The 22,153-nt window shown below is 40.0% G+C and overlaps 2 protein-coding genes across 5 annotated transcripts in view; one reads left to right on the top strand and one right to left on the bottom strand.

Moving 5' to 3' along the window:
• primpol (primase and polymerase (DNA-directed)) overlaps positions 1-2,737 on the top strand; it is a 5,236-nt gene extending 2,499 nt beyond the window's left edge. Inside the window, exons 5-14 of the mRNA XM_026171148.2 lie at positions 268-415; positions 499-580; positions 674-783; positions 890-1,052; positions 1,141-1,238; positions 1,408-1,494; positions 1,703-1,811; positions 1,895-1,971; positions 2,071-2,117; positions 2,193-2,737. Coding sequence (XP_026026933.2) covers positions 268-415; positions 499-580; positions 674-783; positions 890-1,052; positions 1,141-1,238; positions 1,408-1,494; positions 1,703-1,811; positions 1,895-1,971; positions 2,071-2,117; positions 2,193-2,429 — 1,158 coding nt within the window. The 3' untranslated portion in view covers positions 2,430-2,737. The remainder of the gene's footprint in view (positions 1-267; positions 416-498; positions 581-673; positions 784-889; positions 1,053-1,140; positions 1,239-1,407; positions 1,495-1,702; positions 1,812-1,894; positions 1,972-2,070; positions 2,118-2,192) is intronic.
• Positions 2,738-2,899: 162 nt separating this feature from the next.
• acsl1a (acyl-CoA synthetase long chain family member 1a) lies at positions 2,900-21,642 on the bottom strand. Of its 4 annotated transcripts, none has more exons than XM_026171147.2 (21): positions 21,494-21,642; positions 11,541-11,753; positions 10,965-11,079; positions 10,819-10,883; positions 10,620-10,721; positions 9,897-9,996; positions 9,592-9,767; positions 8,935-8,967; positions 8,683-8,734; positions 8,498-8,571; positions 7,811-7,888; positions 7,152-7,286; positions 6,915-7,049; positions 6,587-6,682; positions 6,429-6,501; positions 6,249-6,337; positions 5,134-5,250; positions 4,902-5,045; positions 4,685-4,786; positions 4,519-4,590; positions 2,900-4,149 (listed from the first exon to the last, which is right to left on the bottom strand). In XM_026171147.2, the coding sequence occupies exons 2-21, from the start codon at positions 11,733-11,735 to the stop codon at positions 4,009-4,011; spliced, it is 2,094 nt and encodes a 697-aa protein (XP_026026932.2). In that variant the 5' UTR covers positions 11,736-11,753; positions 21,494-21,642; the 3' UTR covers positions 2,900-4,008. The 4 variants fall into 4 exon arrangements, with proteins under 4 accessions (XP_026026932.2, XP_080158607.1, XP_026026931.2 ...); XM_080302481.1 differs by lacking the exon at positions 7,811-7,888 and adding an exon at positions 7,683-7,760; XM_026171146.2 differs by lacking the exon at positions 21,494-21,642 and adding an exon at positions 14,571-14,703.
• Between the last annotated feature and the right edge of the window lie 511 nt (positions 21,643-22,153).

The raw sequence follows: 22,153 nt of genomic DNA, 5'->3' as shown, positions 1-22,153 counted from the left end.
TTTTAAACAACAGTCTGCAAATGCCTGGGAACTGAAAAGACTAGCTGCTGGACTTCTGGGAGATAAATTTTGTCCCATTGAAAAAGGTCTGGACTGCACCTAGACTCTTCTACTATGAAGCCATGCTGCTTTAATAGATGCAGTATGTGATTTAGCATCATTCAGCATCCATCTAATTCAAACTGAGCTCATGTTTTCCATGAAATAGTAAAAGTTCTTGTCTAAACATTTGATATGTTTACCCCTCTCTGCTTTGTGTGGTGACAGTACGTCTGTGACAAGTTATTGGAAGTTTATGGGATTGAATGCTCTGCGAAAAATGTCCTCAATCTGGACTCCAGCACTGAGGAGAAATTCAGCAGACATCTCATCTTCTGTCTTCAACAAGCAGCTTTCAAAGACAACATTCATGTTGGTATGTTCAGCCCTACATGGAAAACATCAGCCTGTTAATACCTGCTTAATAGTCATATATTCCATCTGATTGGGATTTTGTAGGGAGGTTCATTCATGCAATTCTTCAGCCTGTCCTGAACAAACCCAAAAATGGAAGCCACCTTGATAATGGAGTGGAAACACGGTTTGTTCTCCCAGACCTGTAAAAACTGCATGTTTTTATTTCTATGTGCTCAGTGTTTAAGGTTAAAATTTTGCACTTATTCGCCCTGAGTAGAACTCAAGCAGCAAGTCCAGAGATGAAGAGGCGTAAAGAGGAAGGGAGAGACCTCAGCTTCCTCCAGGTGAAAAGCAAAGATGGTCGAGACTCTCTCTTTGTGGATCTTGGTGAGGGAAATCAGATTTTTAAAAATTATGTCCTTTTTTTATGTGTAAAGATATGCATTTACACAATTTCCCTTCATGTACCGTGGCTTTTTATTTCAACACATAGGTGTCTATACAAAGAACAGAAATTTCCGCCTGTACAAGTCGTCTAAAGCGGGGAAGAATGCTGCGTTCACTGTGGCAGAAGATAACCAGTGTATTGCCAAACCTGAGAAGGGAACTTCTTTGGAGGAAAGCATTTTCTTGGCCTCCTTAGTGTGTAATGTGAGGTACATTGGGCACAAACAGCTCAGATTCCTGTGTGCTGTCATCTTTTTTTAAAAAGGGCCACACATAATCTCTCCTCCCGTGTATCAGCTTCACAGGTCAGAGGATTCTTACATGGGATGTCCCAGAATCAAGTGAGCCCAAAATCTCCCCATCTAAGTCCCAACAAGGGTCGGATTCAGACTCAGGTAATGCTGAACCGAGACCAGAGTTTTTCTTAATCTTCTGCATATACATATGTGAAGTATTCCTGCATGTAGTCAGTTTATGGCATAAATGTTATTGTTGGTTTCACCTCAAAAACCTCAGTGTGAAATGATTTGATTCGTGAAACTTTTTCCCATATATTACCAACAGGTGCACTTTCTGGCTTCCTGTCATCCCCTCACCAAGAAGTGGACAACTTTGTATTAACGGTGGTTAGAAAGGATGGGATACAAGGAAGTAAGTATTATGCAGTGAAAACATTTGCTCGTGAAACATTTCAGTCTGTAGAGTTCATCTGCCCTAAAATTGTGGTTTTCTGACGTGACATCCAACCGAGTGAAACATTTAGATATTACCGTTTTTTTTTTTTCTTCCTGAAAAGAAAAGTGTGGCAGTTCACATCGATCGTCCTACCTGACGTTTATGATCTCATAAATTTTGACAGGCTTAAGACGATGGAACTACTTTGCCGCAGAGCAACTTCTCGTTTATGACATCGCCAAATACCGCTGGTGTGAAAACGTGGGGCGGTTTCACAAAAGCAACAACATCATGTGAGTGCAGTTTGTTTCCTTCATCTTCTGAAGATGGTCGAGTGTTCTTACGCTTTCTGATTTGGCTCTGTCACCCTCTGCAGGATCGTTGTGGATCTGAAAGAGGATGTGTGGTACCAGAAGTGCCACGATCCTGAATGCAGGAACTTCAGGTCCTCGAGTATGTCACGATCCGAAAGAGCTGCCATACTGACTTGTAGTTGAAATAATTCAAGGAAACATGATCTGACTGTGAGGTAACATCATGTCCCTGTTACAGGTTACCCACTGCCACAAGAGATCTGTATCAGCTACGTCTTGACGCTGGTTAGTTAATTTATTTTAACAGTGTTTTAGCTTTAACATGCATCAGTCGGTAATCACGTCTTCTGTTTCTTACAGGATGAGGAGGACCAGGTGTACCTCATGGACGATGCTGGCAACATTGAAAGCAGCCAGGAACATAAACCCATGGGCCCACAGAGCACAACTCACACAGAGGAGGAGAAATCTGATGTGTGGGGAGATGAACAGGATGATCAGGACTATTTGGAGAGTCTAGACGATTTTGAAGAGAAGAGTGAAGAGATCTCAGACCAGCTCCTGCTCAGTTGTATGGCTGATTTTGATTCCCAGTAGAGCATGAGATTTGTGTTCTTTTGCAGTATTGCATTAAAGACGCTGGCAGCACTTTAAACGTTGCGAAAACATGTAATAAATACTTTATTACATGTGCCGTGGAGACACCCCTGGTTTGTACATAGCTGCAGGTGTTTGTGCTTCTGCTCAAGTGGAGATCCTTGACTGCCTGCTCAAGTTTAAACTGAACATGAACTGTAACATAGCACAGCTGCTGCTCTGCTGCATTCAAAGGAGCCAGCTGAGATGGTTTGGGTATGTGATCAGATCAGCACCGCAGACCACACTAGATTATATCTTTGACCAAGTTTCTGTTTGAGGTCATCTTCTCCACCATCTCCAGGCTGCCTTCACTGCTCCTGCTAATGTTATAAACACTCCCTGGAAGTACCTGGACAGAACACACACAAATACCACACCGAATGGCAGCATGGAGGACCTTTTTGCTATGAGGTGACAGTGCTAACAACTGCACGACCATGTTGTGTTTATTTGGTACATTTGACAGATACACTTTCCATTATAGCACAAAACTGGACCGTTCTCCCTTTTTGAGATCACAAGTCATTAAAAAAAACCAACTAAACAGTACAGCTTGTGCTGTTAAGAGGTCTTTGACACGATTGGATGTACATCACGATCATTCATCAGTCAGAAAACCGGCATTCACAAAAAACAAAAAAATTTTTTTCAAATGGCTGAAATGAAGACTGCTGATTTTGCAAAGGACATGGAAACTGTTTGATCAACGATAAAAATCACTGTTACTATTTTTACCCCAAATACTTGCAGAATATACAAACGATGGTTGTGCAGCTTCATTCCTCAGCTTTTGGCAATGCAATGTCAGGCATTTAGAAAGCAACAGTGAATATGTTACATGCAACATTTAAAAATAACACCAAAAACAAAAGCCCAAAATCTGTGAACCAACATGATTTTCAGTAGGCTGTTAACCAAAAACCTCATCAAAGTCCTTCAGCCGGCAGCACTGAGAAATATGGGAATGCAGGGAAGCTACAGAGTATCTGGCATGGTACCCTGTACACAAATTTTCCAGCAGATACACTATTTACAAAAAGATGATATTAAATATCCCCTTAAATAGATAACCAAAGCATGAAATGTCATGGCATATAAATAGTTAATATCTGTCACTGTTGTAGAAGTATTTTCAAAGATTTTCTCTTGTTGCTCTCACGAATAAAACTAGCAGAAATGTTTTCAGGATTCACCTTTCTGACCGTGAAGTTGTCATACATAAAAGCAGAAGTCAAACTTCCTCTGTGCCATTTTAACCCTTATTCTTGGATAAACTACACAAGAAACTTGGTGCGGGTTCTGCGGATCTCTTTGCCAGTTAGCCAGTGTTAGCTGGGATAATGGATCTGTGTGATTATTGATCAAAGTGGGGATAAAATGCACTTTTAAAATTCATTATCCAATTATCCTGAAAGCTTTTCCCCCATATAACTGTTAAGATTGTCACTTGCAGAGAAAGTGAGACGGATTCCCTCAGCACACTGTTTGGTTCTGGCTGTCTCTGAATGGCTTCCCTATAATACTCCTTGAACTTGGCTTACATCTTAATTTTGGCATAGAGTTCATCGATCTGTTCTCTGAAGTGGCTCCGAAGCTCAGTCCTCTTGGCTTTCAGGGTTGGAGTCAGCAGACCGTTCTGGATAGAGAACATCTCGGGATGTAACACAATGTCCCTCACCTGCAGAGGGGAAAAAAGATAAATGACAGAGCAAACATTGACTTAAGTATTGCTGCAAATAATTTTTAAGGATGCATATATTGCAAAATTCTGGGTCTCTGAAGTGTAAATCTTGCACTGAAACCAGAAAGAGACTCACTCGTGCTTTTTCATGTAAAAAAGATGAGAGATTAGCACAGTCACAGTGACATGTTTGGATCTTTCAAAATAAAACCAAAGTGATTGTGCACCATTAATTTCCTGGCAATATTTTCCTTGAGTGGAAAAACTAAAATTATTTTCCAAATTTACTTCAGTGGACATTCAGTTCAAATGAAGTCTGTTTGTGGGAAGCACTGGCTGTGCTTGAAGTTAGACAGGACCAGTCACCTGTTCAAAAGACTTGAGTCCCGTTTCTTTGCCCAAATTCAAGATGTCCTCCAGAATTGCCTTCTTCACATCCTAAAAGCAAAAGCAAAAAAAAAGGTCAGAAGATGTTACACAGGCATACAGAGTGAGAGTCCATGTTCAGATTGCTGATAGTAATAAATCGGACCTTGTTGTCACACAGCTCAGAGTAAGAGCCTTCAAACCCTTTTTTCTTGGCCCAAATAGGTAAGAAGTCAGGATCGGGCACCACTATCCCCACCAGGCATGCCTTTAAAACACAACATGGACCAGATGAGAATCAAATGCTTCAGACAGACTATTTGTGTAGATTTAAAAAAAAAAGAAAAAGAAAAAGAAACAAAAGTCTGAGATTTAAGCCTTACCTGTAAGCTGTCACCATGAACAAACACCTGGGCCACGGGGTCGCTGCGAACATAGATGGTTTCAATTTTCTCCGGGGCGATGTACTCTCCCTGTGCCAGCTTAAAAATGTGTTTCTTTCTGTCAATAACCTTCAGAGTGCCATTCTGCAGGGAACCACAAGAGCAATGTAAGTTTAGGTTTATGCACAGTGATCATCACCATTCGCATCACCACTCAGCCCGTTTTACTCACAGGAAGCCATTTCCCAATGTCACCAGTGTGCAGCCATCCATCCTTATCAATAGCCTCAGCTGTTCTGTCAGGATCTTTCAGGTATCCCTGGAATACATTTGGTCCTTTGACGCACACCTACAACAACCGAGATTATAAATAAGAAGCTGTTTGGTTTGTTGTTCTTGTTTTTATATCAACCCCGCTACATTTTGTTTTTACAAATAGTTTCTCGCTCACGTCCCCGTTTGAAGCCAACATTGATTTCAAATGTTAAAGGACAGCCTCTCCTTTAAAGGGTTTCCTTTTGTTGTATCTAAGGCAAGCTTCTAATTATGTGGTAGAATATTGAATTAAAAATGTATGAGGATAATGTAAACCTCAGGACACTGAGGCTAGTTTCAAAATAATACAATTTCCATGTTAGTTTTATAGAAGAAATGTGTCACTTAAATACATATTGTGGTTCTTTAATATGTTTATAATAGTTTTGCATTTAAATTCTGTGTCGCGTTTTTGCTTCTTTTTCTTTAAAAAAAAAAAAAAAAAAAAATTCTGGATCCTGTTACACAAAGTTCATGTTATTAAAACAATAAATTCAGTTTTGGCCTCTAGAAATCTGCTCACAGCCATGTACCAAGAAAAAAAGACGAGCTTCAGCTGTCAGACAGATGGGCTCACATTTGACTTTAGCAAAACAAGTGCAAGTCATCACCCCTCCACCACCGTGCTGACACCTGGTATGAAGTGTTTGTGCTGATATGCTGTGTGTGGCTTTGCCCCAAACATGAAGCTGTGCATTGTGAGCAAACAGTTTGATCTCACGACTTGTTCAGATGCAACTTTGCAAACCCGACATGTTCTTTTTAAAGGAAAGGAGAAGCTGCCTGGTCTTGGCAACCCTTCTAAAACAAGCCGAGCCTGTTCAGTCTTTTTTTTTTTTTTTTTTAATTATGCTGTGTGTCACAGAGGTGCTCACACCCTTCTGATGATCAGTTGTATATCACCACCTGGCTGCTCTTAATTCCTATAGAAGCAGTAAGCAGTACTTTTTTCTACAGGGATGTATGGTTGTGTGAAAACTGACTGCAAGTCTCCGTAATGGCCGTATGCATTCGACGAATCCTATTCCTCACCTCTCCCTCTCCATTGGCTGCCAGATAATTCATTTCTGCCACATCCACCAGTTTAACAGCATTGCAGGGCAGAGGAGGCCCAACGTGACCTGATGACAGAGCAGTCATAGTGTCGTTTCATTCTTACAAGCATCACTGTGTCTACAAATTGCAAAATTTAGTGAAAGTCTTATATTTTACCTGCTGACCAGTCCCCAGGCATCGACATGGTACAGCCAGCTGTGCATTCAGTCTGACCGTAACCTTCATAAAACTGGAAAACGTTTACGTTATTAATGATATTCATAAACAAAGTATTAAAAAAAATTACAGATGAGATGACTGTGAATGTGGCTCACCTGACAGCCGAGAGCAGCTCTCAGGAAAGTCAGGATGGTCGGGGATACCGGGGCTGCTCCTGTAATCATGAGTCTCACGCGGCCGCCGAGGCTCGCCTACAGTGCAAAACAAACATGAAAGCTCCAAAATGTCAACTCAAAACTAATTTATTATGCAACACAAAAACCGCTGCAGATTCATTTAACAAAATAATTTTGACAAAAAGGTCAAATGTGTGGGCGTGTTTATCCATTTTGTGTCTTTGTTCCTCTTTAGTGTACGTGCTCTTTGAAAGATTGTTAGGTGGCACGTAACATCTCCAAGTGCTTTAAAGTGTTTCGTGTTTACCTGCACTTTCTTGAAGATGAGTGTGTCCCACATGCTGTCTTTTCGGACCACTCCATTTTTAAGCTCCGCCTCTTTCCTTCTGAAGGCAAAATCAAGCAGCCATCTTTTCAGTGGCGTGTTGGCTTGACCAAAAACCTGCAGAGCAATGAGAAATATCCAAATCGTGTTTCGTGCAAAGCAGCAGACCAGAGAAACGGCACTTCTGACCACAAAAGCACATAAACAGCATAAACTGACCTTGTCAAACATGCGGTTGAGGAGGCGGGGGACAACAGGGAAAACTGTTGGCTGGAGTGTTTTCAGATCATCCATCAAGAGTCGAATGTCCCCTTGGAAGTAGCCGATTCGAGCCCCGTGGACGAGTACGACATACTGATGGAGGGGAAAAGATGCTGCTCATTCCAACTTTGACAAATTAAAAATGATATTTTTGACCACACGAGGGCACTAATGCTGCATCTAAACACACTAAGGCGGGGGAGTCACATGTAAGGCACAAGGGCCAGAATCGGTCTGCCAAAGACTCTAATCTGACCTACTGGACAACTGTGGAAAACATGAAGGAGTGCACAAATTTTAAACCTTTAATTGTATAATTCACACTGCTGATAAAACTCAAAAACACATGTATCAAATACTATACGCTAGGCATTAAGGGGTCTCACATCTCATGTCTCACAAACATTATACTAGCAGTCCTTCTCTGCTGACTCCTAAATATTACCTCCACTGATAAATTCATTGTGCATCTTAAGGTAAGCAACATACCTCCACAACCCTCTCAAACATGTGAGCTAGAGGGAGATAGGATACGTGAATGTCATTGGCGTTCAGCATGCAGTTTACCTGCAGAGGAACACACAAAACACATGCAGGTGAAGCACTCTGTACTTTACCTCCACTACACGCTCAAACATATGGGCCAAAGGCAGGAAGGAGATGAGCACATCTTTACTTGTGGGCTTCAGTGTTTCCTAGACGACGCACGAGACCACACAGGACGGGACAGACGAGGGAGCAAGACAGACGGACAGAGGAAAATACAAAGAGGAATCAAGGAGAGGCAACAGGGGCCAGACAGGGATATTAGAGCCATGAGTCAGCTTCATGTTTTTTTCCATCTGACGTAGAAAAAAAACGTATGAGAACAAAAGAAAATGTTTGATTGAACTGTTCTGAATCAGCTTCTACAAAGATGGATGAAGATTTTGGCTTTTTTATTACATTTAGCAAATAAATTCAATGACATGGTTTGTTTTTCTATAATCTACCTTTACATTCGTTATACAACAGGTGGTGTACTTCAAAACGCCATTTAACTTAATTAAGAACTGAGACTTAATGCTTCTTTTTTTTTTTTTTTTTTTTTTTTTTAAATCAGGTGTTGCCTTTCTTTCTCATCTTTGATGTTCATTTATCGCATCTTTAAAGGAGTACATGAAAAAAAAGAGGATACATGATTTCTTACAGTCTGATGACAACCTGAAGGCGACCCAGAGCCTCTGTGTTATTATTGTTTGGAAAGGTTTCAGTGAGATCAACCAATTGAAAATATTAGAGTGCCGGTGGGTGGGTTTGTTTACCTTGGTCAATTTAATGAAAGCGCCAGTGTTGCAGACTACGTTTTCATGAGAAATCATTGCACCTTTTGGGTATCCTGAAAGTAAAGTTTAAGCAAAAGAAACACAATAAAAAACAATTATGATGATATATAACATAAAAACATAACATTTCTGAAATGTTAACGCAATAACAACCCCGTACTCACCTGTTGTTCCAGAGGTAAAGCAGATAAGAGCCTGGTCATTTGGTTTAGGAGGCTGTAATCACAGAGCAACACTGATACGTCTATTACATTTAAAATACTTATTTTTTTAAGATGGACACCAGTTGATCAAGCAAATTCATCGAAGTTTCACCAATGACTCTCACTGGAGTAATTTAGTCTAAAAGAAGAGCCTTTAAAAAAAACTCATGTTGTCAGTAGATCAGATAAAGATGGCGTGCTGTTCCTACTCACCACTGGTTGCTTGAGGTTAGCTTTACCCAAGGCCTGGAAACAAAAATGTACAAAAATTAGTACATCTGCAGGAAGTCCTGATAAGGGTCTGATTTCTACTTAGCTCGAACACGGCTGGATGGTTTCAAAAACACAAACAGAAACAGGCTGAAATATTCGAACCAGAGTCGCCTTCACAGTCATTTTTACATGCATGCAACAAAATTACAGTTCTATTCAACAGTGTCTTGATGCATGCTTAATCATCCCGGTAAGGCATTACTCAGTCTCAGCTGACTGCAGGTTTCTTCAACCTTATAAACAGTATATTTGCATAATGACTGAAAATAGCACCACTGTTGAAGAATCGGCTGTGAGGTCAGTTTCTTGATCAATAATATGAAAATGGTCATAAGAATTAATCAAAGAGCATTATGCCATTATGTACTGTTCATAAGGTTGAAGAAACCTGCAGTCAGCTGGGACTGAAGAAGTCACTTGGATGAGTGACGAAACGTTCCTCCCAGTGACAATCTACGTCAAGATGAACAGAATCAACTTTCTGGGGACTACTCTCTATAGTGCAGACATAACACAGAAGATGACACAATTTGCTCTGCACATCAAGAATGAACATTTGTGAAACTCAAAAATGACAAATCCGATTCTTATTCTCACCTCCAGCTCCTTTAAACTCAGGATCTCGATGCCGTTCTCCTTTGCGCGGGTCACCAGGTCGCTGTCAAACGCCTCGATGAGAATAATCATCTTCACCGCTCGTGCTTTTCCGCTCACACAATCCAGAATCATCCGGGCCTTTTCAGGGACATCACAGATCACCGTTGAGATGTCGGCTGTGAAACAGACGGCGCCAAGCGAACCATTAATTTAATCTTCCATCGTCACGGCCCTTGATTTATAAAGCACTCTGACAGTGCTGCAGGCGATATGTGGTTAGTGTGAGATGGTGCCCTTTTTTATACCTCTATCAATAATGTAGTCAATGGCATCAGCGCCGAGTGTGTCATACAGCGGCACAGCCACCAAGGAGTACGTGTAACAGGCGAGCTCTGTAATGGTCCACTGCACAGAAACAGTATCATTCATTTGAGTTCAGCCATGGAAAAAAAGGAAAAAGAACAATAAACAACTTGGTAATGCTACAAGAATCATTTATGTCACAGAGATCTTAATGGAAAATTTGGAAAGAGTTCAATATCTGATACACCTTTTGACTAACAATATAACAGCTTCAAACAGTATTTATGTCAGATGGATGAATTAGTCATTACCTAACTCTTTCTACCAGGTCTCCCATCAGAAGTGTGCAGTGTGTCTACACTAAACCAGACACTTTGCAAGGATCACCTGTTCAGCTGCTCATTAATGTAAATCAGCAAATTACAGGGTAGCAACCTGCTTTTATGTCTACAGACATGGTCAAGATGACCTACTCAAGTTCAACATGAGCATCATGACTCTGAGCATGAAATGGTTGTTAGTACCAGATGGGCTGATCTCAGTATTTCAGAAACTGCTGATCTACTATGAAATTACCAAACAAATATCTCCTCAGTTAAAGAGGAGTGTCCGCAGTATAAATTTACCCTTTTAATCTGCCCTTGTAACGCAGGAATGCAGTTAGCTTGTGGTTAGTGATAACAGAAACACCGTAGGATAACATGAGAGGATGACGTAAGTTTTACCTCTGGTCTGTTCTGAGAGAAGATGCCGATGAATTTGTCTCCTGTGTGAGAGTGTCCTCTGTGAAGGAGGGCGGAGCCGATGCATTCTCCTCTATCTATTACCTGTGCAAAAAATAAAATTAAATCCAGTTTTTAAAATAAATTCCCACTTTGATGGTTGTAAAATCCCACACTGGCATGTCCGTGGTGCCCATCTAACCTCTTTATAAGTCTGCCATTCATATGGCTGGTTTGGTTTCCTCGATCCTAGACAAGGTCCATTATCTGCAAAAGAAAGAAACGTTTATCCAACATCAGCGTCTTTGGGGATTTCTCACATTTAGCAAGTACAAGAGAGACACTGACTTGATACTCTGAGCCCTCGTAGAAACACCTCGTATAACGTGCGTGCATCGTCGTAGTAGTGTGTCAGGTAAGAGCCGTCTTCGCACAACACCGATCTTCTCGCACGCTCACCACCCTGCAAGGAAACAGAGTTCATTAACTAATAATTAGCAAACTCGCCATGATCCCTTAACACGTTTATCTACTCATGAGCTCCAATGCAAAGACTGGGCTACAAGTGACAACATTGTGCACCCTGAAATAATAAAACAACATTCAATGAGGCCCCGTTCATCAGCAGCACCAACAGTGACTGTGTGAGAAACATTTTAGTACTTTTAATGTAACAGGAAGTGATGAAGTCATGGCTTGTAACTCCTAAAACTGACACTAACGCCAGCTGTGATTGAGTTTGTGGAGAAAATCCATTAACATTTCCAGTGAATGAAGTCAACTGTTCAGTGCTTTTTGCCCAGCGTCACTGTAAAAGGGATCAAACCTCGGAAATTCCACTAACAAATATGACCGTAAAACCGAAACCTAAATCCAGAGAGTTTAACTGGAGAAAAAAAAAAAAAAAAAAAAGAGATCACTCACTGGTAACTCCACTGACTGCAGTCCAAGATCACAGGGTGGTTTGAGGGCTTTTGGACGGGTGGCAAACCAGTAGGTGGTGATGGCCGCGAAGGCACCCATACCCATGAGGGCGTTGGTGGGAAAGCCTCGGACGTACTGCCGAAAGTCATCCAGCTCGGGAATCCGCAGCTGTCTCAGGACCTCCTGAGCCTGCATGGTCGTTTTGCAGTGAACCTGCAGAAAAACAGAAAACAATAAATGTCATTGGTCTCAAGTTTTAGTTTTAATTTAGCTCAGAGACTTGTGTGGAGAAGTGAAATATTTAGCACATAATATGACTGTAATAGGAACTTTTTCCATTTAGTGAAATTCTGTAAAGAGCCTGAAGCTACTTGATGCTGGCAACTCAAACTGAACAGTTTCATGGCCTCACTTTTCTCACATCATGTTCGAAACACAGGCCCTGGTTTTGTGGTTTGTTTTAGCTGTAAAGAAATCTGCCATCTGTCCCTCAGACACGTTAGTGCTGCTGCTTTTCCAACCTACACCACCCTGCCATCCACCTGTAGGCTCCAGGGTAATATTTCTCATTTCTCATCATGCAACATGTTTAAAGGGCCAGACTCTTTTCTGAGGCTATAAGGAATCAAACAAACCAGGCTAAACCGTTGTTTTAATAATACATTCTGACCTTCACATTACAACAGGAACACATACAGAAATGTACTCTATAAAACTAAAGCATCAGCTTAAAAAACAGGCATGATTTACCCTATAAACCTTCTGTTAGCTACACATGAATCCCGACCCAGCCTAGTGATCTCAGGTTTGACATTAATATTTGCTGTAAAACTGCTGTAACACGATCTCAAAAGCCAAATGTTTTTAAAAGGACTATATCACGTCTACAGCTTTCACTTTTCTCTGACACAAACACCTATTTCTGGCAAACTGACGCGTTAACACAAAAACGTACTGCGCAAAATAAAAGCTTCAAGGATAAACTAAGAGTGAATCATCCGAGGCTCACCGCAGAGATGGAGCAGCAGCACAGCTCAGTGATTCAGTAATGAACCAACTCTTCACTGCAACTGTTTTTTTTTCTTCTTCTGTAGTTTAAAAATCTGAGTACCAGACTTACAATGAGTCAAACATTGGATGTAAATGTGAATATTTCTTTCAGTGAATGTGAATACTGGGAAAAAAAAAAAAAAAAAAAAAAAAAAAAATTATATATATATATATATATATATATATATATATATATATATATATATATATATATATATATATATATATATAAAATAATCAAAAATTATAATCACGTTTGTTGAAATGCCGCAAATATCAGCTCCTGGGAATTATGGTTGATAAGCGCTTGAAAAAGCATACTGGCTGGGTTAGCAGAAAAATCAACAAATCCACTGATACAATGAGGAGGGTTAGCCATCTTGCACTTAAAACCAGTTTCCTTAATGATTAATAGTTTCATTTATCCCCATCTTTCCTTTTGTAATGTAGTTTGAGCGAGTACGTTTCCTGCTGCTCTCTGCAGAACTCTTACAGAAGTGTTTTGTTAGGACTGCATCGTGTTCAGAGTCATATATCGCATCTGTTCCTTTATTTGGAAGCTTAAGATTTCTGCTATTTATGACGTCAATATCCATCTAGTATGTGCCTTTATTTATAAGTTATATTCTAGCAAAGGAAATCTCCCTAAGCAGACTCACTTTAATGTCACCTCACAGGTACATGATTACTCAGCTTTATTTCCTAACTTCCTCCCTTGCAGAGGTAATTTTCCACAGTTCTTCTACTTCATTTGAAAACATTTCAGTAATCTGACATTCATTTTATGTAGTCAGATCATTTATTGTGTGCAAATGTTGTGTTTTTCCATAACAATGATATTTTTTCATATATGAAATAGATGGCAGCTTCAAGGTCAACTTTATCCCCTGCTGCACTGTGTTATTTGTTATCTTTGTCTTTTAAATTGTGCAGGTGAATTTTTTTTTTTTTAACTGATGTTGTTAATAGAAGAAAAAGAAGAGGATGTGCTATCCCATTCAACAGCTGTGCATTTGACAACAAGGACATGGGAAATAAAAATGACTCCTGACACATTTCCTGATCACAAACCTCAGTGGAAATATAACAAGATGGGCGACCGCAGATGCTGAACAAAAGGAAGAGAAGCTTTCTGCTTTGGATGGTTTAGAAATGAGCTCACTGGGCTGGGCTCGCTCTTCACTCTCATGGACATATGGCTCTATTCTAATAAAATATTCATACAACAATAAAAGTGAGTCACAAGTAGGCTGAATGCCTGATTTTTAATGACATGTTAAATGAAATAAGAGAAGCCCGAAGAAGGAAAAAGCTATTTAAATTCACTAAAATAGTCAACTAGAATTTTTTTAATTATTACGAGTTAATATGGAAGCAGCACATTAAATAATCATTTAGAGCTACAACTTTTCACGCTGCCTTCTGTGCAGCTCACATTTTTTTTTTTTTTAAATCAGCCTGGGCGGCTGGAAGCACATGAGCTTTGTTTAACTCTTTTGACCTCTGTGGGGTAAATGAGCGAGCAGCAACAACAATTGACTTTTCACCTACTTCTATTATTATCAACAAACCTGTGACAAATGGAACCACTGCCAACTGGCACAAAGTTCTGCAGTGACGCTGTCATTGACTTATAATTGTGGATTCAATTAAATTTATATATACACATGTTAAATGACAAATAACTACTGTAAACTGAGCTGAGATGAGAATTTTTATATTGAAGAACAAACCACAAAGTAAAGGCTACATTCATTACAAGTGTTCGGATCCGTTTATCCTCTCGGAAGGAAAAAAAAAGGTTCCGAAATCATAAACGTTAAATTAAACTGTATTTTTAAACACCATAAAAAAGAGAAGCAGCAATAACATCTCTTTCAAATCACCTCAAGGACAACCTTAAGTGCAGCTAAGTACATTTTCACAAATCTAAGCACTGATTATTGACAGGCAGAAATAAAAATCAATCTCTTTACTCACTGCTCACAGCGTGTGTCTGAAGAAAGGTCGAGACCGTGGCCACAGTGGATATTTGAAAGGCCCTGTGCTGCTGCAGTTGCTATTAGAAGGACTCAGACTGACCTCTAATAGACCTCTGAAGTTCTCACAACTATGAATAGCAGAAACACGCCCCTTTCAAACAGAAACACACACACACACGACACACCACACAAGTCACTCACTGAGGTACTGTTTAGCTAACGGGTAACTCAAACTCATTGCCGGTTTCTTTACTGATGTGAGCTTTTTGTGTTTGTGAACACAGGTGTGCATTTGTCTGTTTGTAAAAGTAGCTTAAAAGTAATCTTAGAAAAAGCTCAGAACAAACTGAAAGCTGATCTGAGTGATTCGAGCATTTTTATTTATGTTTATTCAAGAGTGAATCACCAGTATCTTATCACACATTGTCTTTATCTACACAAACGGAGTGTTAAGTTCTTGTGTTGCTGAGCAGCCAATCTAATGAAGCTGTGGAACAAAGAGGTACGTACTGATTATATGTCATGCTGTGTATTCTGTGTGATAGATATGTTGACAGACCTGATCTAGCAGAGATGTCGACACCAACATACACTCGTCTCAGAATGTACAAAGTCACCAAATAATGTGTGCAAACCATATGTGCAGAGTCCTTCGTGTCTAAGATGAATAAAATAACATTTCCAAAAAATGATGGCTAACTAAGACGAGTTTATTTGTGAGTCTGGACATTTAGTGTATTACACAGTTTCTACATGGATTTAAAGTCTTCTGGCTCTAGCAAATCGTGGACTGAGTCGAATAAGTGTGATAAGTTGTGGCTATATTGAACAAAGTGAATGCAGATTTTTGTGAAAAGTAAAGGAAGCATGCAGGCTAAAATGTAGACATGCATGGAGTCAAGAAAACTCAGTGTGGATATGAATAATTTTAAGAGTTCAAGCCATTTTTAATTTTTAAGACTGATACTGAATACAGAATATCACATTTAAATCACCGATATTCTGTGATTTAAATGTGATATTCTGATATATCGGCTGATATTTTTCTTTCTTTGGGACACACAGAATGTAAATAGATTTTGTTTACATTTCTTACATTTTTAGTTATTTAACTGTAGTGATCCAAACAAACATGAAATTTCAGTGCGCCCTCTGATGGACAAACTGAAAATTAACATGGTTGAAGGGTGTTTCTTCCATATTTTTATTTATATCATGTTTCAAAACATTCACGGGACACCGTTTTTACAGCTGTTTTTCTGGACCTGTTGATCATAAGTAAAGTATACATTTAAAAATAGGACCTCATTAGCATAAGTTGGGTTTCACACTGATAAACAACTCGTTCAAAATCTCTGAACTCCTTAATGAGCAACAGAGAAAAAAAAGGTCCCAAAAAAAATGACTAAATGTAACTCATGCACATGTCTCGCTTACTACTAACCCCTTTATTAAATTACAGTGTTTATGCCACACTGATCTTCATCAGGTACAAAGGCAATGTCATTGTATCCACTCCTTTATTTACAGATCACACTGATGCAAAAATCCTACACTAGCCTACCATACAAGACAGCCTGCAGGGATCCAAATGACCTAATAAATTAAGAATGAGTTTATAAAATCATTTAACATTTTAAAATACAAACCTAAGAAATTTGGAGATTTGATTGTGTTTTGTGTTGTGTTAATATTTTAAAAATATTGTTTTATAAGCCTGATTTTGTTTTAATTGGTTTTATATAGAAATAACTTAACAATCTTGGTTCAATAATTTATTATTTGCATCAGTAAACCACACGCTGCACAGACCGAGTGACATCTTCACACATCTTATTTTGCAAGTGTTCATTACAGACCTACTCTGAGAGTACGCGTTTCTGTTTGATGGCCAGCAGTGGCACATGACACTGGTGTCATGCTTTGCTAAGAGTTGTCAGAGGCAAAAGGTACCACTACACCCACCACCACCCCCACCCCCCACTAACCATACTTGGCCTGGGAGGATGAGGAGCCAATGGCAGAGCCAGCTCGGCAGTCACCCCACAAACATAAGGCACTGGAAAAAAGAGGTGGAGGGGCAGTGGGTTCATTTGACACATAACAGAACATGAAGATAAGTTGGCAACAGCCTCAAGCTTGCAGGCAGGTTACAGCTGTTTGGTATAAGAGACACTCTTACCGCAGTCAGGAAGCTACAAAAAAAGCACAGTTGGTCAGTCATACTTGAATTCTTCTGAAATGCTTTGGTTCCTCTTAGAGGAATGATGCAAGACATCTGAAACCTTAAAGCAGTGTGATACTGAGCTGCTTAGTCAGTTGTTGAGCATCAGATAAACCTGTTTAATCTCATTATTACTACCTTATTAAAGGAGGGTTAAACATTAAGCTTTTAAACACATAAAACATAGTCCCATGTTAGCAAGTCAGCTGCTTTCTCTCAGCTTTACATGAACTGGGGTGGTATACAGTATAACTAAAACAGTAAGTGTCTTTTTTAAGTAAATTAAATAACGTATGTTGTGTTATGGCTGTACTAAAATAAATGTTTAAATTTCTTTTGTTGAAACCAAACTTCACAGGTGAGCGGTGGAACTAACTGAGAAACCAAGGACGCTGCACGCTCATATGGCAGGGACTTGTTAATCCCAAAGTCGCCACTCCCTAAAGCATACCCCTTATTGTCTATTTTACTCAAAATAGGACCATAACGCACATAACCTGCCATTAGGAAGAATGCAGGTTTGAAGCACTTCCACACTGGCTTCCTCTTTCAGACCCAAATGCGGTCAATAGTAGGTCCAGCTGAGAAATAAAAAAGCATCAGTTAGTGTCAGTGAAGCACTGCTTCTGCTGTGTGAGAACACATGGTTTTGACAGTAGCTAAAACCATTTTCACACATGCACGCTGACCCTGATGGAGTTGCATGTGACAACACAAAGGTCCATACAGGCGAACATTAAACGGTTATAACCTGCTAGCTCCTTGGTGCAAAGTCTGTGTGGTGTCAGGTTGCAATGGTCTGAGAAGAGTGAATCATAAACCGATCTCTGAGGGCATCTTCTGCATCTTGCCCATTTTAGGGTCTTCTAAAAAGCACTTTGTGTTTAACTGAGATATGTAACAGTACAATTCTTTTCTGATATACCAAGATAAAGAAACTAGCATGGTATTTCAGTGTAAATCATCACCGTGCGCATCTATAAATCAGTGCCTGCTCCACTTCATCATTGTTGGTCTGTTAAAGACTTTCCTCTTTAAATTGCTCACTAAAGCGCACACTTTTTTGTACTCCGAGACACGATATCATCACTTCTTCATGATGAGACCAGGCTTAATGCAACATGTGTTGAAACTTGACAACAGCTTTCTCACTGGTGAGAGGAAACACCAAAAACTTCACTGGTAATTCAACAGTTTGAAAATAAAGCACAGCACAGCGCCTAGGAAGTGATTAAAAGAAAAAAAAAAAAAAAAAAAAAGAGGAGTCAATATATTCTTATGGATGTAATGAGATATCCTTGCATACAGTATAAATTCACAAGGGCATTCACACACCCTAAAGGCAACTGACAAACCAGTTTTTCCTGATTAGCGTGGCAGATGAGGAGCACTCTGAAAGGCGCACAGGAAGAGAAGACCTCCACCCATTTTTATGTGATCAACGTGGCAGACCAACTGACATGACCAGCATTACACTGAGAGACATCCCAGCACAGCTACAGGAGGCCTGCTTTAACTCATATGAGGCTTCACTATAGTCTGTCATGTCCTGCGATCCTCTGGCTGACTGTGACTTTTAACCCTGGTTTTCGGACACATGACCTGACCTTGCACAAGACAACCAGACTAAAGATTGCAGGTCATAACCTCCTTGATGAAACCACACACTCCAAGTCACATGGTCACACAGCGGAGGGGGAAAGAGAGGGTGGAGGACGAGCTCGCTTAAGTAGGACAAAGGTCACACAACTCTTAACAACTCCCGACACACCATTGGGGCAAAGCAAAAAAACAACCTAACATAGTGCTTTCACAGTGAAACATTACATTATAAAACCCCAAAAGCATCATTATGCTTTAATTTGCATCACTATCCTTTAAATCGCTAAGATTTGCTGCCAATCTGAAGTTTAGCAAGCACTATTTACACAGTAAATAGTTGTGCTTGCTAACATGTGCTAATTAACACAGATCACATGGAGGGCTAGAAATGTCAGTGGATTTGTGGCAAACTTGAATCCATTTAGCAGTTTTTTCATTAAAGAGGTGCTAAGAGGAAAAAAAGGGGGATCCTCCAAGATCCTATTGATTTTGGATCATCTTTTCCAAGAATGTAACTACTATTTTATTTTATAAGCAATCTGCCACAAAAGCAGCACGCCAGAGCTGATTGTTGTGTAAACATCATCCAGCTCAGTCCTTCCACCTTGCTAGCACCAAAGCAGACAGAAAGGCTGATACTGGTACTGTCGAAAGACTAAAGGCCACATGGCAAACCACGCTGTGCCACATACTGGGTTTGCTTTAATGAAAGCTCCTCCTCTACTTGAGTACTAAAACCGCCCACACGATTGCATCTTTATGGTAACTGTTCATGTGACTGCCCTGCATGACCGCAACAGCATTACCTAGTGTTTCAAAAATTGGGTTTAAAATGGGAGGAAAACAGCAGGCGGCATTCCAGAGATTCCTGTTAGAGGAAGTTTGCATAAAAACGCCTTCAGACACAAGCACATATCAGAGCTGCTCTCCAAAAAGTGATGTACACCAACAACTGACTGCTAAGCACTCAATTATGATTCACTTTCACCTCATTTTCTTTCTTATAGAAGAGGCTGGAACTTATTCATAATACTCAAGTATCCAACTACCGGCTACCAGCTGTCCATGACTTCTAGTCTGAGAGATTTTTTTCCTTTGAGGGGAAATGACAGAAACAGTCCAGCTTTTGAGTGGAAAACCTGCTGTTTTTCTCATATCTGCAGTTAATTCTAAACACACGAATGTTTCACATTTCAACAAGCTGTTAAACCTGCTTGATTTGTCTAATATGCATGAAAGTGAGTCTGCTCAACAATCTTATGTTTAATTTGATATCTGGAACATGCATGTTGTCCTCCAGCACAAGTAGGCAAGATATAAAGTATCTGCTGGCAAATGAAAGAGCTACAATTGACTGTAGAGGAAATGATGGCCATCTGCATCTCAAAGGGGCAGCAATCACAGGCCAGTCAGAATAGCTCTGGAGAAAGAAATTGAGATGCACTGATTGACCAGCCAGGAACCAGAATTACACAGTTTCCACTGTTCTTAACGTGGATTGGTGACTGGCTGGTCATGCATGCATTACTCACACATGGCAGCACAGGCAAATAGTCCCACGCAAACTCTTCACTCATGTTGGACATGACTGTTTGCAGCTTACTAAAGTAAGCTGCAAACATATCTGAAACAACAAACTTAAAAAGACACTTAAACGTGGACATTTTTAAGAAGCTAACAAAGGCAAAATGGCTAGCAGCCTCGGTATGAGCAAAGGATCAGATCAGTTATGGGGAGAGGAATAAAAAAAAAAAAAGGGAAAAGGTTGATGATCTGTTATCTGGTAACAATATAAAAAAAATACAGAAAAATTATGTAAGTACCAGACATTTATTTTTATAAATAAATCTGCTGCACTTGTTAGTTGTGGTAAAATATGTCAGGTAAAGGTGGGTGTACAGCAACTCATGTTCATTCATTATTTGTAACTTTTTCCAGGGGCAGGACAGTTTACTTTCAGTGTTGAGAGAAAAGTATATAACTTACAGAAGCATGTCACATTTAAATAAGTCTTTATCACAAAATAAATACACAAAAATCACTATGGGCAAGTCACACTAGGTGAAAAATCAGATATTGGAATAGGCCAAGAAAACTACAATGGTGGATCTCTAATGAGAACGTCAAAGACATTGTGTCACTATGATATGCTCCACTGGTCACTGGTAAGGACATGGAAAGTTCCTGGAATATCTGCCTGTTGCTTAGCACATCATCCTTAAAACAGCAACTCGGTCCTGCACAGCTACACACTGTGGTCAGAAAGCAAAAGCAAAACCTTGTTTTCAGATTCATTCTCAAAGTTTACAACTTTCCAAAAGCGGAAAAAAAAACCAGTTCAAGTTCACGGCGGTGGCTTCACTAAAAGCCATGTTCTCATTTTAAACAAAATAGATGTCGCCAACATTTTGACATTGAGTGGAAATTGGAGGAAACGGCAGCACGCGCTACTACTATCCGGTGCGGACCACTTTGGTCACTCATTCACACACGCACACGCACGCACGCACACACACACCACAGGCGGAGTTATGAGTGATTTGGCGGGATGCCACCACAGTAGATAACAGTTACATTGTTACTCCTTGTCCACTTCTTATCTTTATTTAACAATGACGTGCGCGTGTAGCACGCTCACACCGACTATCAGCAGTGATGTTAGTAATAAAGAAATGATACATATGAAATAAAAAGGTTTTTTGAAAAAAAGAAAAAGGATTATCATCAGAGGCGTTGGTGACGTTTTCATCCCTGTTGCTACGTGTCCCTGTCTGTTTTCTTTTCAGAGGGCTGGTCCGTTCAGCCTACACGCGGGTTTGTCGCTGATAAACAGACCCACAAACATCAAAAATGAACAGCTCGTTCTGATCACGCACTAAATATCATGCTGCTCATCGTCAGATTAGCGGAAACGAAGATATAATGCGGAGAAAAGACATAAAACGAGGCTGGGGTCTGGTCTATTTAAAGCAACAATAAGAGCAGCCCTTTCGGTGGCTTCATCCTGCTCTAACTTTTGCACACGGGCCTCGGTAGAGGAGCTCAGAGCTACGCTGCCTTTTTTCGGTTTTTAAGAGTCAAATGTTGGCACTAACCTGTTTGCAGCAGCAGACTTTAACGCGTTTCTTGAGGAAGCAGCGGCGGGCGGCAGTGGCGGTTTACACTTTGTTCAGCTGGTGCAGCTACCAGCCAATCAGAGGCGGCTTCACGTGTTGCTTTCGTAAAGTCTGAGAGGCGTTCGGTCATTGGTCAGTTAGTTGTGACGGTCGATAGAGCGTTTCACATCCATGTGAATGAAATCAGGTACATCCGAACCGAGTAATTAACGAATACTAGCTAATTTTAAGACACCCTTACTTTTTTTTAATTGCTACTCAGGAGAATAGTGTTTAGAGGTTTAGTGAATGACTGCAGTGAGACTATTTGAAGTTATTTCCACCCCCAACTTAAAATATACAGTCAGTCCTTTAGGGAGTTCATTTGATTAAAGAATAGACTAAACATCTGCAGCTCCATTTGTCCTGTCAATTTAAGGTGGCACCTGAAGGCACCTTAAATTAAAAGTTCCAATTCAACAATGTAAAAATACTCAATTACAAGCTTTTCAAAGAAGTTATGTGAACACCTGTTAACAACTACTACCTGACAACCAGACAATCAAGCACCAGCCAGAAATCACCACTTGAATCTTAAACAGGGTACTTTGAACATTTATCATGTGTTTGTCATTAGTCAAATATGTAAGTCTTCTAATT

Source organism: Astatotilapia calliptera, chromosome 6, assembly GCF_964374335.1.
Source record: "Astatotilapia calliptera chromosome 6, fAstCal68.1, whole genome shotgun sequence".
Taxonomy (NCBI): Eukaryota; Metazoa; Chordata; class Actinopteri; order Cichliformes; family Cichlidae; genus Astatotilapia; species Astatotilapia calliptera.
Note: the sequence above shows the minus strand (reverse complement) of the source record. Positions and strands in the feature narration are given on the sequence as shown.

What these genes read in the sequence shown, in the direction of transcription:
- acsl1a (XM_026171147.2), bottom strand. Translation starts at nt 11,735, where the DNA reads ATGCAGGCTCAGGAGGTCCTGAGACAGCTGCGGATTCCCGAGCTGGAT. An exon ending in ACGAGGGCTCAGAGTATCAA is followed by an intron (nt 10,884 to 10,964) that starts GTCAGTGTCTCT and finishes TTTCTTTTGCAG; the next exon opens with ATAATGGACCTTGTCTAGGA. An exon ending in TGACTACATTATTGATAGAG is followed by an intron (nt 9,768 to 9,896) that starts GTATAAAAAAGG and finishes TCTGTTTCACAG; the next exon opens with CCGACATCTCAACGGTGATC.